Source organism: Ictidomys tridecemlineatus, chromosome X, assembly GCF_052094955.1.
Source record: "Ictidomys tridecemlineatus isolate mIctTri1 chromosome X, mIctTri1.hap1, whole genome shotgun sequence".
In the NCBI taxonomy this organism is placed as follows: domain Eukaryota; kingdom Metazoa; phylum Chordata; class Mammalia; order Rodentia; family Sciuridae; genus Ictidomys; species Ictidomys tridecemlineatus.
The window spans coordinates 115,310,740-115,328,776 of record NC_135493.1 but is presented as its reverse complement, the minus strand read 5'-3'; the positions used below and the strand labels follow the sequence as shown (position 1 = coordinate 115,328,776).

Here is an 18,037-nt window from a genome sequence, read left to right as displayed (position 1 = left end):
TATTCATTTTTTCAAAGAATTAATTAATTAATTAATTATTCAAAGAATTGACTTTTTGTTTTGTCAATTTTTTCAATTGTTTCTTTTATTTTGATTTCATTAATTTCAGCCCTGATTTTAATTATTTCCTGTCTTGTACTGCTTTTGGTGTTGTTTTGTTCTTCTTTTTCTAGGGCTTTTAGATGTAGTGTTAGGTCACCTATTTGTTGATTTTTTTATTCTTTTAATGAATGCACTCAATACAATAAAGTTTCCTCTTAGTACTGCCTTCATAGTGTCCCAGAGATTTTGATATGTCGTATCAGTGTTCTCATTTATCTCTAAGAATTTTTTTATTTAATCCTTAATTTCTTCTACTATCTATTCATCATTCAATTGGATGGATTCAAATTAAAAAGGTTCTTCCCAGCAAAGGAAACAATAATGTGAGGAGAGAAATTCTTTACCACATGCACCTCCAATAAAGCATTAATCTCTAGGATATATAAAGAACTCAAAAAACTTAATACCAAAAAAACAAATAACCCAATCAATAAATGGGCTAAGGAACTGAACAGACATTTCACAGAAGAAATATAATTGATCAACAAATATGTGAAAAGGTGTTTAACATCTCTAGTAATTAGAGAAATGCAAATCAAAACTACTCCAAGATTTTATCTCACTCCTGTCAGAATGGCAATCATCAAGAATACAGGCAACAATAAATGTTGGCGAGGATGTGGTGGAAAACGTACACTCATACATTGCTGGTGGGACTGCAAATTGATGCAACCACTATGGAAAGCAGTATGGAGATTCCTCAGAAAGCTTGAAATGGAAGCACCATTTGACCCAACTATTCCACTCCTCAGTTTAGACCCAAAGGACTTAAAATCAGCATACTACAGTGACACAGCCACATCAATGTTTATAGCAGCACAATTCACAATAGCTAGACTATGGAACCAACCTAGGTGTTCCTCAACAGAAGAATGGGTAAAGAAAATGTGGAATTCATACTCAATGGAATATTACTCAGCTTTCAAGAATAGTGAACTCATGGCATTTGCTAGTAAGTGATTAGAGTTGGAGAATATCATGCTAAGTGAAATAAACCAATCTCACAAAACCAAAGACTGAATGTTTTCTCTAATATGCGGATGCTCATTCACAATAGGCGGGGAGGCACTAGAGAAGAATAGCATTACCTAAAGTTAGGTAGAAGGAAGTGATGGCAGGAGAGGGGATGTGGGGATAGGAAAGATGGTAGAAGAAACAGACATTATTACTGTATGTATATTTATGACTACATGACCAATATGATTCTGCAACATGTACACTCAGAAAAATGAGAAATTATATCCCATCTGTGTATAATATATCAAAGTGCACAAAGGCATTCAACTGTCATGTATAACTAATTAAAACAAATTTAAAAATTTTTTAAAAAAGAAATCCAATCCCTTTGTGCTCTCTTTGGTCTTACAAAGAAGTCTGGGTGCAGTGATTCAAGTTTGGAAGTAAAATGACTGGCCCGAGCTTGACCATTGAGCATGAGCAGAAGGGAAAGAACAGGAGAGGAGCCAGGCTCTTCACACAACAGACATCAACAGCAGTCACCAATGGCAAGGTGGCCATTCATCCTCAAAGAAGGAAAACAAGCTTAGTGTCAGTTAACAGCGAGCTGTCTGCCTTCTGCAGAGCATCTAACCTAGAGGCTGACATACAGGAGAAACCTCAGAATAGGAAGATGAGGAGAGAAAAGAAGCCTACTACTTGTAGAACTGGTAGAGTTGGGAAAAGCCATTATTTTATAGTAGATTCAGACTAATAGACCTCCAAATGGAGGTCTAGAAGCCATCTGTTTTTTCCTACACCCCATAATTTCATATTTCTTTCAAAGGCAAGAGGAATAGGAAGAGCAAAAACCTAGATCTCAAATTAGTCTGTGGTTGACACAAGGCTTTTCAAAAACAAAGAGCTCACTTACTTGCCAGTTCGATGATTTCCATCCTCTCCCCATCAACATCCTGACCAACAAAACTTAGGTCTTTCTGCTCAAAATGGTTGATCAGGTTCGGGTTCACCTGGAAATACAAGAAAGTAAGTGGTTTTGTGTTTGGTTTTATTGTTATTGCTGTTGTTGCTATCGGGGATTGAACTCAGGGGCACTCGACCACTGAACCACATCCCCAGCCCTATTTTGTATTTTATTTAGAGACCGAGTTGCTTAGCACCTTGCTTTTGCTGAGGCTGCCTTTAAACTCATGATCTTCCTGCCCCAGCCTCCGAAGCTCCTGGGATTACAGGTGTGCACTACCATATCCAGCTAGGAAAGTATTTTTGAGCTGTAGTGCAATACAGACATATGAGCTTGTGAAAAAATCTTTTATTGTTTATGTGGATTTTTCCATTTCAGGGACACTCTAACTAGTACTTAATTTCTCTACTTAATACCCAAAGCCTAATTTTAAACTCATAATGAACTTAAGACATTAAGTCTAAACCCATCACTTCAATGTGGGAGGCCCACCTTCTATCACCCAAAGATGAGATTCAAAAAAGTAGAACTATGACACAGATATTCTGACTTGGAACTTTGAGACTAGCTAGTTACAACCTGTACTTGCTTCTTCCTTGAGTGGTGTGTACTTAACTATCTTTCTCCAAAGAATAAATTTGTTTGAGGATTGAAACTGTTCTTTTCCTTGGACTTGGAACTCTGTCTGTCCCACTTCAGAGGTTGACCTCAATTGGTCTAAACCAAATAAGATAAACCAATCCCTCTTGGTAGATGAATGTTGCAAAAACCCAGGTTTAAGCCAGGTGCAGTTGTGCACTCCTATAATCCCAGCAACTTAGGAGGCTGAGGCAGGAGGATCACAAGTTCAAGGCCAGACTGGACAACTTAGCAAGACCCTACGCAACTTAACTAATACCTTGTCAGCTTAGTGATTAAGCATCCCTGGGTTCAATCCGTAGTACCAAAAAAACAAACAAACAAAACCCAGATTTAAACCCACCAAAAGGTTAAAATGGTTACTAATTCACAGACTGGTAAAGTAAACCAAGGTAACCCAATCAGACTGAAGAAAAACTGCATGTCACCTCAGTTGCTGCTGGCAGCCATTCTGCAACTGTGAGGGAGACTAGTCAGAGGGCAAAGCAGACACACAGAAAAGGGTAGGGCCAAGAAAACCACAGAGGTGGCAGAAGCCCTGACTATACCATGCCTGGAATCTACCCAGGCTCTGGACTACCTGTTACTTGAGATAATAAATTTCCTTATTGTTTAGACTTGTTTGAATGACTAATTTCTGTTCATTACAGCCAAAAGCATCATAATTGATATATTAATTAATTTTGGTACAGACAATCTGCAGTTCTGGGCACCTGTGCTTCTCATGTGGCAATCTCAACTCCTAACCACTCTTAACCATGTGACACTAAACGTCAAGCTCAATGTAAGCTGCCAAAGAGGTTCCTAAATCTAGAATCCACCATATAATATGTAGGAACTCATCCCTATCCCAAGAGGCATTTGGTCTCTCTTTGGAGCTACTGCCATTTTCTCAAACCTGGAAAATAAAGGGCAGGGGTTAAAGAAGGGGAATGCAGGGCTTATCTTGCTCTGGAAGATGGTGGTTGGAGTTAACAAAGAACCCTGATATGCCCATGTGCAGACACTGAAAGCTTTTGCCTCTGGAAAGCCAAAGAGAGAAGAATCTCCTACCCCCACCCACCTCATCTGAAAGCAAGAGGCTCTGGGAAATCTGGCATGTCTTCCCTGGGCCCTCTGGATGCTGTGGGGCTAGGAACTTTCTCCAGAGGGCCTGCTTATAATCACTGGGGTCCCTCACACTAAGCATCCACATTCCATAGCGATTCTGTGTGAAAGGCATACCTCATACCGATGTCTGTGTCTTTCTTCTATAAAAGGAACATTGCCATAAAGTTTCCCTGTAGAGATACAACAGTGATATTAACATTGGTGTAATCAGCTTCAGAAGCACATTCATTGGCACGTGTGTGAAAGAAGCCTCTGTGATCTCTAGCAGAAGCCCCCAAATGATCATACTCCGAGTAGGAATCTAGATTTTCTTCTCTTCTAGTGGAAGATGGTGTTAGCTAATTCAAAACCCTGAAAACAGTTCTTTTTAATTAATTTATTTATTTTAATTAGGTTTATATGACAGCAGGATGCATTTTGATTCACTATAGTACACAACTGCAGCACAACTTTTTCATTTCTCTGGTTATACATGATGTAATGTCTTACCATATGTGCAGTCCTACATGTACCTACGGTAATGACGTCCATCTCATTCCACCATCTTTCCTGCCCCCATGCCCCCTCACCCCTCCTCAAAACCCTGAAACAGTTCTTAAGTAAACCATCACCACTGCATTACATCAGGGAAGCCTGGTACGATGCCAGGATACGAGCCCACCATGGAAGATCCTAGAACATCAACCATGGATCCTCCTTTAATACACCTGCCTGAAGGACTGAAAAATCGAGTAACCTCCATACCATTGCTTCTGTGTGCACTCACCACAAGGCTCATCTTATAAAAGAACAAAATGAAAGCAAAGGACTTGCCCAAACCTCCCCCTACCCCATCCTGCCCTTCTGGAAAGCACAGTCAATTCTAGAGCAGAGGCCTTGGCACATCTGGCCCAATGCTTTCTCTCCAACATTTCACTTCTGTGTTTTCACACGGTACTGGCCACATTAGTCTATACCCCACATTAAAAACATACTTATCCTGTGGCTTAGTGGTAGCATGGCTTGCCTAGCATGTGTGAGGCACTTGGTTTGAGTCTCAGCACCACACATAAATAAAATAAAATAAAGGTCCATTGAATACTAAAAAAAATATTTTTAAAAAAGAGATCTTATTTTAAAAAATATATAGCTACCTTTGACCCTAAAATTTGGCTTCTGGGCTGGGGTGCTGCTCAATGGTAGAGCACTTGCCTAAAGCATTTGCAAGGCCTGGGTTTGATCCCTAGCACCACACTCAAAAGCATCTAGCAGAAGTAGATAACAATACACCATGTTGTTATGAGTGGTCCTACAGACAGATTTGTTGAGCTCAAGTGCCATACAATGTCCCTAGGCGTGGGGGGGGGGGGAATCTCAACAAAATGACATAGTCTTCTCTCCCAGTCTTTTTGGAGACAAAATAAAGTACAGCAGAGATTAACTGCACATAAGCTTAAGGTTCACTTAAGAAGTGTCAGCAAGGCTTTAGAGAAAGACAATTGATAGAAGCCTTAGGACCTCTAAAATGCTCCCAACGCAGGCAGCAAGACACCAATGATGTGCATAAGAGGGTTATCAGAAACAAAAGCACTTTGCCAAACTATACCATCTTTTTCTGTAATTTGCTACTGGCTAGCATCCGTCTCACACTTAATATATTTTTAACACATTAATGGCCCTGCCTATCCCCACCCTCATGTTAGTAATCCTAAGCAACTCAACCTAATTTATTGCTCTCCTTTTTATTTATTTATTTTTATTTGGAGGTGGGGGTGCCAGGGATTAGCTCCAAAGGGACTTACCACTGAGCCACATCCCCAGCCCTTTTTAATTTTTTTTTTTTTTTTTGGTACCAGGGATTGAACCCAGGGGCATTTAACCACTGAGCCACATCCCCAGCCCCTTTATATTTTATTTTAAGACAGAATCTTACCAAGTTGCTTAGAGCCTCACTAAATTGCTGAGGCTGGCTTTGAACTTGTGATCCTCCTACTTCAGCCTCCGGAGTTACCTGGAAGACAGGTGTGCACCACCACACCTGATGCTATCTCCTTTTAAGAACTAAAATTTTTCCCAAGAAAAAGTTATGCAAATTTAGAAGTGGAAACAATCCAAATGTCCATCATGGATGAATGGATAAACAAATGTGGTATAGCACCAGGAATGATGGCACACACCGGTAATCCCAGCAGCTTGGGAAGCTGAGGCACGAGGATCACAAGTTCAAAGCCAGCCTTAGCAACTTAGTGAAGAGGCCCTGTCTCAAAAATAAAAAAATAATTGAAAATGGACTGGGGGGGCTGGGGATGTGGCTCAAGCGGTAGTGTGCTCGCCTGGCATGCGTGCGGCCCGGGTTCGATCCTCAGCATCACATACAAACAAAGATGTTGTGTCCACCAAAAACTAAAAAATAAATATTAAAATTCTCTCTCTTTAAAAAAATAAAATAAAATAGACTGGGGATATGGCTCAGTGTAAAGCACCCCTAGGTTCAATCCCCAGTACAAAAAAAAAAGTTAATACAGTAAATTTTACTACAATTAAAATTTTTTAAAATGCAAATTACATAGCTTCACTCTTACCCCTGGCTTTTTTCCCTGTTACAGTACTGCTCTCTACAGGTGCAATCTGAGTGACATCCCCACCCCCTCTGGGATCCCTTGCCCATTTACCTGCTCTTCATCTTTAACAGAGGCCCTCTGCGCAAAACAGAATCCCCCACTTCCTCTCCCACATTCACGCCCTTGGAGCTGTCACCCACATGTTGTCAATTCCCATCTACACCTTCTGAGCCATCTTTCACCTAGTTCCACATTTCCTGTTTCCAGGGGGGCTGCAGGAAATAACCCATATCCTCTACAAAAGACAAAATCACTACCTAATGGACTTCATTACCAAGTTGCACAAACATCTTGGGACTGCTTCATCCAGTGTCTTAATTCAATTCTCTTTCAGGACTGCCCAAAATAATGCCCTATGCAATTAGGCATTTTAGGAACCTTCTATTCACCTGCAAGAATTTGCTGCTGTGTGTCTAATTCAGAGATCCTAAGAGGCTGCCTTGGGTGCAGGTATTTGGTGTATTTGATTTGCAAAGTGTTGGCAGATGGATAATTTTTTTTTCTTTTGGTACCGGGAATTGAATCCAGGGGTGCTTAACCACCGAGTCACAACCCCAGCCCTTTTTTGTACTTTATTTAGAGACAGAGTCTCACTGAGTTGGTTAGCGCCTTGCTAAATTTTTGAGGCTGACTTTGAACTGAAGATCCTCCTGCCTCAGCCTCCCAAGTCGCTGGCATTACAGGCATGCACCACCACACCTGGCTTAGTATTCTTAACTCATATTTAGCATCTCTTTTCTTAGCTTTTATTAATTCTTCTGATAGGGTATATTGGCAAGAAGGAGAGCCAAGAGATAGGAATAGAGGGAAGAGAGAGAACCTGCAAAACTCAGGGGATCCCTGTGCCCCTCCTCACACCACTCACTTCTCCCCTCCCACGACCTTAGGATAACCTCCCCTCTTTTTTGTGGTCCTGGGTACCAAACCCAGGGCCTCACACATGCTAGGCAAGCACTTATCACTGAGCTACACCCCCAACCTGACTGATCCCCTTAGTGCCAGATTATAAGCAAGTTCGCCCTGAGCTTTGAGAGGATCACAGGTCAATATAAGTCCTTCACATTTACCATCCCATCGGCCACATAAGAGTTGTGCCTTCTCTGTGCCAGACAACATTATAAGGATTCACACGTTAACACTCACAAAAACCTCAGTGAGGCAGGCACTCTTGTTATCCCATTTTTCAGATGCAGAAACTGAGGTGCAGTAAGAGTAAGTAGCTATGCACAGCCAGTGACTGAGAACTGGGCCAAGAGACCTCTGGTAAGCAATGTGGCCTCAGGGGCTGAACTCAGAACCACTGCACTAGTTGCCATTGGTGAAGTGATTAGGAAGTGCCAATCTGGTCAGGTGGACATAAATATCACCTACCAGTAGGCTCAAAGGAGTTCTGTCCCAGACCTCTGAGCCTCCATATTAACAAATACACTTTAGCAAATGGTTTCCCCAGGAAAAGGCAAGAAGCAAGGAAGAGAGCCACTCTGTGGGGTGAGCCTGGGGTCTGTGCATAGTCTCTCACAGGTCCCACCACACTCGTTCCTAATTCATGTGTCAGCACGGTGACAAATTACCATAGCATGGGCTTCTAAACCATTTTGTAAACCACCTCAATAACCAGGCAAAGGTTATGTGTGTGTGTGAGTGTGTATGTGGTGTTTTAACTTTCTAATCACACTAGAAATTCAAAGCAGTTTATCTGTAGCAGTGCTTTGATAAGAGGAAAGAAAGCAAAAGTAACTTTTCTAGCCCCTGAAAATAGGTTCTACCTAACCACATTTCTTTCGGCTCTTTCAAATGTTAGATTTGACCACTTTGCCTTTCCAGTGCCATCAATGTTCCCCAGACCCTTAACACTGGGATTCATGCAATACCTTCCTAATTGGCTCTTGCCTCTGTTCTTTAAGAAAACCTTTTTTTCTTATAGTAAAGCAGAATCAACCATTTTAGTCAAGTTCTTCTCCTTAAAATGAGGAAATGCAGAGGACGTTCCTGAAACGAATGAAGTCTTTTCTTAAGGCATTTGATTGACACATGCCTTGTCCAGATGGCTTTGCTGGTGTCATACGCCATACCCTGAAGAACTCTCCTTATCCTCTTTTGCTAGCTGTCACCTGCCTGCATCAAGTTTCTGCCTGGTCCTGGGTGTCTGCCCTGAAGATGAGGACCGCCTTCTCAGAACTCTGACAAGAAATCAACAGGTCTTAGTCTCCAGTTCTATAAACTGCACTGGACACCCATGGAGGGGGAAATGGCGTCCACTTCGCTTTTAAAGACCCCATAACCCAGCACTGCACTCAACGAGTGGCCCTCCTATGGCCCCCAGAGCCCTTAGGCCCTCGATATACCTCTCTGCACCCTTCCACCCCATGACAGTCCCCTATTTCTAAAGGTTAAAGAGACCCTAGCATTTGGGTGTTAGTTTGGAGGGCGTAAGTATTTGGGAGCTTAAGTTAGGTTAATGTTAACCAGCATCCATACTTAATGCACATAAACCAGATTGTGCAGTATTCAAACCTTTTAACTGAATGGTCCAGAAGCCATGTTCTTTCTAGAACAAATGAAGACTGAGGTCTGTAACATTTCGGAGGCACCATCAAACATATTGTCAAACATGCCCTGAACCTTGCCTAAATTTCTTTGTGCTTTACTATGTTCCCATCTCTTGTGCTCAGTTGAGGGCCACAAGCAAAAATGATGAAGTTTAAAAAGCCAAGTTCCTCAGTGCACCTCCCCTACTCTCACCTGAGCCTAAGCCCCTCCATCTTGATTTCTTATTCTTCAAAGTATCCCTGTTCATAATGAACTGCTCTGTGCCATTCTCCCCGCTTTTCAAAAGTTATCTAATGAACCAATCGACTACTGGTGTCACTATAAGAAGACAGGTCCTAGTGCCTAAATTCCCTGATAAAATGTGAGGGGTTTTTGCCTTTTTTTTTTTCTCTTTCTTTTGGAGGGGGGTACTAGAGATTCAACCCAGAGGCACTTAACCACTAAGCTACATCCCCAGCCCTTTTTATTTATTTATTTTCAGACAGGGTCTCGCTAAATTGCTGAGGCTGGCTTTGAATTTATAATCCTCCTGCCTCAGTCTCCCAAGTCTTTGAGATTATAGGCATGCACCACTGCATCCGGCCCAGATGAAATGTTGTTTTAATTGTGGTATAATATCTATGCAATAAAGAGGAGAGCATTCAGCGAGTCTAACAATTGTAAGACATGTATGTTAAGAGTTACATTTTGGACTGAAAACTAAAAAATAAATATTAAAAAAAAAATTCTCTCTCTCACACTCTCTTAAAAAAAAAAAGAGTTATATTTTGGAGAGTGATTATAATGGTGGGACTGTGGAGTCAGGAGGCATGGCTCAGTGGAAAGCTAGAAATGAATGGGACACAGTATCCCGAGTCCTGTTCTTGACTCTTCCAACCATCAGGTGCCCCTTCTCAACTTTCTACTTGCTCAGCCAAAATATAAAGATGTTGGATCAAATGGTTTCTGGAAGCCCTCTTGTCTTATTCTCTGTCCCTAAACGGAATATTTATGCTGGTGAATAGACAAGCAGTAACCTTGCTGTCCTTCATCATGTGCTGGTTCTTGTTTAGACCAGGATTCAGCAACCTATGGCCCAGCCCACCACCAAATACAATTCCCTTGTTTTTGTTTGGCCCTTGAACTAAGAATAGTTTTTACATTTCAAATAGTTGGAAAACATCAAACAATCCAGAAAATTAAACAATATTAAATGTCAGTGGTCATAAATAAAGTTTTATTGGCACATAACCATGCTCATTCATTTACAAATCATCTATGGTTGCTCTCACACCACAATAGCCTCAGAGCCAAAAATGTTTACCACCCTGGATAGTAAATCCCAGGTTTAGGTGATTTAGATAATGGGCTTTGGGCAAGTAGATCTCTCCCTTGCCATGTTTAAGTGCTGATGAAGACCCTAGACTTGGGCAGTCTACACAGGAGTAAATCAACATTTGAGGGTATAAAGTTTCACTCTGTGGCAATGAAAAGCAAGATAAAGCACAATCATAAAGGGCTCCTTTCGCTCTTGCTAACAGAACAGGAAGAAAAATATTAATGCCCCAAGAAAGACTAGGGAAAGCAAGCACCTTAGCACAGTTAATGTCATTAGGAACTGACTCGCCCCTTCTTTCAAACAATCTGGCAGAATGACCAGTCATAAAAGTGTTCATACCTTTCAACCTAATAATCTAACTCCTGGAAATCTAGCTTAAGGAAACATTCAAAGGAACAAAAACACCATGTTGAGATGTTTAAATCAGTGTTTTTCTAATAAAATGCTGGAACCAATCTGAAATGTTTATCAACAGGAAATGAATCAGCAAGTTAGGAGTCCTTAACTCAATTAAATACTATATGCCCAGAGCTAAGCACACATCTGAAATCCCAGCTACTCAGGAGGCTTATGCAGGAGGACCACTTGGGCCCCATGTATTGCAGGCCAGCCTGGGCAACATAGCAAGCCTCCATCACATACAAAAAAAGAGGACTTGCTATGTGGCTCAGTGGTACAGCACTTGCCTAGTATGTGCAAGGCCCTTGATTCGATTCCCAATACAAGAAAATAGTATATGCCCAAATAATAGACATGAACTCCATCATATGAAAAAGATATGCTACAATAAGACTATGTAAAAACTAAACATAATATAAAGATCATGGATATACCAATTTAGGTAAAAGGTCATACATATAATTTAGAAAATTACCTGATTCCTTTTTGTTTGTTTGTTTTCAGTACCGGGGGTTGAACCCAGAACCTAGCACATGCTAAGCAAGTACCCCCAACCCTTCTCTTAAATTTCATTTTGAGACAGGGTCTCACTAAGTTCTCCAGACTGGTCTTGAACTTGCAACCCTCCTGCCTCAGCCTCCTGAGTAGCTGGGATTACAGATGTTCACCACCATACACAGCTAAAATACCTAATTTCTAAAGGCCCTTAAGCCAGCTTTGACAATTCCACACACACACTGTCATTAATCTTTTTATAAGAAAAAGGCTTTGTAAACAAAGACAAAAACACACAAATGGAACACAGAACAGGAGTGAGCTTCCAGGAACACATTTCTTATAAACAAAGCAAATGATAACTACCAGTACTTTTGTTCAAATCAATTTATACTTATCATCTCCACCTCAGAAAAAGTGACTTCATGTTTTCATAACCCTTAAGGGACTAACAGATGACTGAACAAAGTAGGAATTACTCCTGAACATAAAAATAGAATCACTCTGGTAATCCACCCTTTATGTCCAGTAACCTCTTCAGACTCTGGTTCTACCTTAAGACAGTCTCTTCTACTAAACAACTCTTTTCTTTCCTGTTTTTTTTTTTTCCCACTTAATCCACAACATTGTAAGTACTGGCCTATAAATAAAAAATTTTAATATCTATCTTATTTACTTATTTTTATGTGGTGCTGAGGATCAAACCCAGTGCCTCAGACATGCTAGGCAAGTGCTCTATCACTCAGCCACAACCCCAGCCCCCCATAAACCAAATTTAAATTTTTAAAAAAGCCTCAAAATGCTTTCTATCAAAACTGTTCTACATTTCTACAAGCAATGTAGGCAAAAGTATTTTGCTCATACCATCCTTGTAAAAATGTGCTTACTGGAAAAAAATGCCTACCCAAGGAAATGTGCCAAATTGGGAGTAGGGGAGGTCCTACAAGAGAAATGTGTCAGCTTATAAAAAAATAATAAGATGCCATAAACGAAATATGGCAACTGGAGGCAGGGGAAGCCCATAAAATACCATGGTGCTATTTGTTTTTAATATGTCTATGATACTTAATAGAGCTATGCACAGTGTTCATATTCTTATCCCCAACATAATCTTTTCTGGAGACCCATGCAAGCCAGTCTCACACAGGTGGGAAGGCAAAATTTTATGCTTTTTGAGGACCATAGGTTCACATATCACTTGCCTTTTGCAAACTAAGAAGCACAATCTAAATTTAAGGCAACAAAATTCAACAAATTATTGCCTGAAAACAACCCAAATGTCCATAAGCTGATGAATGAATAAACAAAATGTATCCATAGAATGGAATATTATTCAGCCATTAAAAGGAATGATGCATGCTATACTGTGGATGTATCATGAATACATTGTAATTGAAAGAGCCAGATACAAAAGAAGATCTAGCATATGGTTCCATTTATAGGAAATATCCAGAATGGGCAAATCTATAGACAGAAAGTGGATCAGTGGCTTCCAGAGGCTGATAGAGTAGGGGTGGTGATAACGAGGGAGTTCAGGTTGTCTAGTGGAGGTGATGAAACTATTCTAAAATTGACAGTGGTAATGGCTGCAATAAAATAAGAATACAATAAAATCCAGTGAATTGTACACTACTAACAGATGAATTGATGGGATGTGAATTATATCTCAATAAAGCTGTTTTTTAAAAATGTTTTAAACAAGCTTTGGTGCTGTATTTAAGATTCGCAAAAATCGTCAACATTATTTTCATGTCTACTGTAAAGAAAAACGAATCAGCCTTATTTTCATTATCTTTAAATACATTGAGTACACTGCTCTTTTTAAAAAGCCTAGTACAATTATCACTGAATCTTTTTATAGTGAATATAATTTTAGAACATTAATTTTTTTTTCACTTACCCTTTTTTGTCTTTTACTTAGGCAACTATTTGAACAAAGTTCCAAAGTATCTGAAAACATCTGAAAGCCAAAGCATCGCTAATACCCACAAAGAGGAAGCATCTTATGTTTATAAAGAAAAATGCTAGTCACTTAAAGAACAATGCTTCTTAGCCAAAGAAAGAAATGTATTCATTTCAAAACTTCTTCAATTTCATTCTTGCTAGAAAGAACTATATTCCTTAGAACTATTATATTCATTTTTAAAGCAGAAGCTCATATTTCTGGTCTTACTCATCCTATTAGCTAAGAAGGCATAGGGTATTTTCTTTTTGTTTGGTTGGTTTTGTGGGGCTGGGGATCCAAAGCAGGGCCTTTCACATGCTAGGCAAGCATTCTACCACGGAGCACCAGGCCCCTAAGGTATTCTTATAACTTCACAGGAATGACTCTAGATGTCCGAGATCCTTGGGCAAACTCTCCTCCCCCCTTGCTGGGGATAGTGAGGGAACAAAGAAATAGCAAACTTTCTTCTCTGGGATACTGAGAGAACAGTGGAACATACATTTAAAATTTTTAAAAAGGGGCTGAGGATGTGGCTCAGTGGTAGAGCTCCTCCTGATTTCAAATCCCAGTGCTACAAAACAAATAAACAGAACGTTTTGCCAATCATCCCAGAATCCCCTGTGTGGCTGTCCTAATCAATGTTTCCTCCCCCACTGCCTGCCCCACAAAAGGGCCTTCTACAGCCATCACTTCCTTATTTTGTATGGTGTGAGGGAATGGAACCCAAGGCCTTGGGCATAATAGGCAAGCACTCTCTGTACCACTGAGCCATACCCTCAGTCCAGAAGAAAAATACTTCTGAGACATATACTTCTGAGCCTTCCTCCTTAGGAAGTTCATTAATGAGGCACCCAAGGCCAGTCAGACTGCAACAAAGAGCCAGTTTCAATGTAGAGAGAACTGTGGATTCAAAAGAATCGAGTTTGAATCAGAGGGCTCTCCCCCAGTCCAAGTTCATCTCCAAGCACACTGGTAAACTCACAAAACAGCTTGCTGAACAAAGTGTCTTGCAGTTCAAATGAGAAGGAGCATTTATGCTGTGTTCTACCAAGTCCTGCCTGGCCCCAAGCGAACCTTTCCAGGGAGAAGAATGCCCAAAGTAGAGGGGCCAGCAAGAGAAAAGGGACAGGGCTGGGATTGTGGCTCAGGGGGTAGAGCGCTCGCCTAGCACGAGCGGGACCCGGGTTCGATTCTCAGCACCACATAAAAAATTAAAAAGGCATTGTGGTGTGTCCATCTACAAAAAAAAAAAAAAAAAAAAAAAGATATTCTCTCTCTCTCAAAAAAGAAAAAAGGAAAAAAAAAAGAGAAAAGGGACAAGCAAGAGATAGAGTCGAAAGTCCTGAAGCTGCTAGAAGGGATGAGGCTGAGCCTCCAAAATGGGCTGGGTTCCTGTCATGGCCACGTGAACAGCCAGAAGTCTTGTAAAATAAACCATCTGGGAAACTTACTCAATATTGAATTTTCCGTTTTGAAAACAGTTCTTCTTAGTCCCAGTCTCATCGTTCCTCCCAAATTGCCAGGGTTGTGTTCAGGCATGTCAATCACCTTAGGAAATAAAACAGATTCAGTTTTACCATTTTGTAAAATTATCATTTCCCAAATTTCAAAATGTACTTTTAGAGAAATGGTCATTGGGTCAGCATGTTCCCCAACGTATAATATCTGATCAGTTCCTTGATGTTCCTGTCCAAAAGCAGCCATCCTTCATACCCACCTCACACTGTGCTTCCATTTCATCTCTACTTCTCATCTTTCATTCAAATCACTTGTTAAAAAATTATCAGGAGCATCCTTATGACCCTTTTCCTATCATTTCTCAATCTGTCAGTTCCAAGCAATGTTCACTTTTCAAGTTCTGGGCTTCTGAGGCCTTCTATTTTGGTATTCATGTCTCTCCCAGGATAAACTTCTTGCCACCCATTGCAAGACATTCTCTAAAGATTTTCCATAAGTAAATCTGTCAGTCCTTGTAGAAAGGTAAATCAGAAGTATCTTATCTATAGAAAACCATTAGAAGAATTCCTTAAAAAACAAAAAGTAATATCCATTCTAGAACATTCTGTGGATCAGGAACCTAAGTAGCTCTTCCTCCTATCCAATCTGTCAAATCCTGTTGATTTACCACCTGCAGACCCTCTTGTCCAATTAAGGAGCAGTAGCCTAATGAGGGCCCTCTCTCTCTGGCCTCACAGAACCAAGTTCTTCCCTGTCCCTGCCCTTCTCAGTCTGTCTGGTGGGTGTTTTGAGTGTGAGACTGGGGTGGCTTTGTTTTTTCTCACCATTGCATTCCTAGTCCCTGGCATGTGTGGGATCTAGCACATGGTATATGCTGAATGAATGAATGAACTCAAAAGAAACAATTTCAAATTCATCTTTATGGTTATACCACAGAAATTCAGAAACAAGTGACTTTTAAGTTTTTCACCTCTTCTTGTTAATCTGGTAATTCAGGTGTTTTCCGGGTTCACTATGATCTCATGGTTTTGGTTCATCTCTTTTTTTTTTAAGTTGTTATAACAGATTACAGTTGGGTAAATTGACCTGTGCTGATGGAATTGCTTGGGCTTCCCTCATAGAAACTTCCTTTCCTTCCCCCCCCCCCCACACCCTAACCGTCACATATTGATTGCTCCACTGGCATCCCTGACAACCAGAATTTCCTGAGGTAAGAATTTTCTAAGAAAACAACTGATCTTATCAGTGCCCCAGAACTTTTAGAACCATTTGAACTCTGTGTCCCAAGCAAGCTCCAAGAGTCACTGAGGGGAAGGGGTGGAGAAAAATCTGGATTACATCCCTCATTGGATGGAGTGCTCCATTCGGAACTGCTCTTGGCCTTGGCATCTCTTCCCTATCTTCTTTCCTTGGCTAATTATGGCTAGATTAAGTATTACTGGAGTGAGGTGAGAGAGGGCATTGGCTTCCAGTTTATGAAGCTGAGCTGCTTATGAACACCTGGCCTTTCTAAGTATTTTCTAGGAAAGGGTAGATAAGACCACACCACCTGCCATGGACTCACAGGAAGTCCTAAGTGTATTCAGAGCCTCAATCTCATTTAACTTCCATTTAAGTTCAGACAATCTAAACCATCTTGGCAGACCACAACAATAAACTCTACTAACATCCTGTTAAACATGTATGGCACATGCCTGTAATCCCAGCAGCTCGGGAGGCTGAGGCAGGAGGATAGCAAGTTTGAGTCCAGACTCAGCAATTTAGCAAGGCCCTAAGCCACTTGGTGAAATGCTGTCTCAAAAAGAAAAAAAATTGCTGGGATTGTGGCTCAGTGGTAGAATGCTCGCCTAGCATGCACGAGGCACTGGGTTCAATCCTCAGCACCACATAAATGTAAAATAAAGATATTGTGTCCACCTAAAACTAAAAGATAAGTATTAAAAAAAGAAAAGAATTTAAAAAGGGCTTGGGATGTGACTCACTGGTAAAGTACCCCTAGGTTCAATCCCCAGTACTACCAAAAAAAAAAAAAAAGATACTGTAATTCTCCATTCAATTCACCCACCTTACTGACTTAGCTGAGTCCAGGAACACACATTCTTACAATGCAGTATGTTCAGTTATTGGTGACTTTGATATTCAAGAATGCTCTGATCTGAACCATTGAGAATAGATAAAATTACCCAACTAAGATCAGGAAACCTGTCTGTGCTTATTTAGGATGAAATTAACAGATATCTCCAGGCAAGCAAACATTTTCAAAACTAAAGTATGGAGGTGGTGAGGGAAAGAAGGAAAATGTAGTAGACACGGAGGCTGTTAAATACTAAGGCCATTAAATACTCACCCAACATGGGAAAATGTTTAAATTCCTAAAAGAAAAATGTGAGGATGTTATTTAGAAACCTGGAGGAGGTAGGGGCTGGGGCTGTAGCTCAGTGGTAGAGCACTTGCCTAGCATGTGTGAAGCACTGGGTTCAATCCTCAGCGCCACATAAAAATAAATAAAATAAAATAAAGATCCATCAACAACTAAAAAAAAAAACCCAGATGGGTATTGAAAAAAAAAGAAAGAAACCTGGAGGCAAATACCAGGAGAAACATCTAGAAGGGTTGAGAGGGTGAGGAAAGAGTACCGACTCTTTCATTATAGAAGAAACAGTTCTTTGGAACTGTTGGCTTTGTCCATAATATTATTTTAATGAAAATAAAAGTTTAAGGCACAAAGAGTGAAATGTATTACTAAGGCCTTACATGAGGGTATTAGTTCACACTCTCCACAGTGTGTTCAGAAGTAATAAACATGACCTTTCCCTAAAATGAGAGCAAAGAAAGAAATCCCAAAAGGTAACATCTACAGTGCTGCTCTGACTGCAGTGTGCTAACACAGGAACAGCAGAGAAAGAAAAAGTGCAAAGAGATTGGGGAGCAAGGGAAACAGTCCCCCCACTCCAAACAGTGCCTTGGAGAGTGGAAGGAGAAAAGCAGAGAGGATCAATAGGAAAAGTACCAGGGAAGGAGGGAACAGGACGGGTCTCTCTGGGTGTGTCTAGGAGGCTCATTAAAGGATGCCCAGGACTTGCTCAGAATTTCTCATGTGTTCCTCAACAACGATTCCCCAACCCCCTTCTTTCCTGCTGTCCATTAGGTTTTTCTGTTCCTTTTTGTTTTTCAAGTCTTACTCAGGCAAAGAACCTCACAGTTATCAAACAACACTATTTGCTCAAAAGATGGGCCCGACAGCCTCTTGAGTCATAAGCAACCTGATTCAGCAAAAAAAAGAACCCAAACATCTTTGATCCTTGCATTCCTTCCAAAACAAGCCTCAGCTGGGTGTGGTGGTACATACCTGTAACCCCAGCAACTCAGGCTGCTGAGGCAGGAGGATTGCAAGTTTAAAGCCCACCTCAGCAACTTAGCAAGACCCTGTCTCAAAATAACAAAATGGCTGGGGATGTAGCTCAGTGGAAGAGGGCCCCTGAGTTCAATCCCTCATATAT

General features: G+C 40.7%; 1 protein-coding gene across 8 annotated transcripts in view; it reads right to left on the bottom strand.

The window, feature by feature from the left end:
• Positions 1 to 18,037, bottom strand: part of Ctps2 (CTP synthase 2) — a 100,088-nt gene that overhangs the window by 18,434 nt on the left and 63,617 nt on the right. For all 8 annotated transcript variants that reach the window (XM_078035094.1, XM_078035092.1, XM_078035093.1 and 5 more), the window contains 3 exons: positions 14,531 to 14,627; positions 3,887 to 3,942; positions 1,973 to 2,069 (listed from right to left, as the gene is read on the bottom strand). In XM_078035094.1, coding sequence (XP_077891220.1) covers positions 1,973 to 2,069; positions 3,887 to 3,942; positions 14,531 to 14,627 — 250 coding nt within the window. The remainder of the gene's footprint in view (positions 1 to 1,972; positions 2,070 to 3,886; positions 3,943 to 14,530; positions 14,628 to 18,037) is intronic.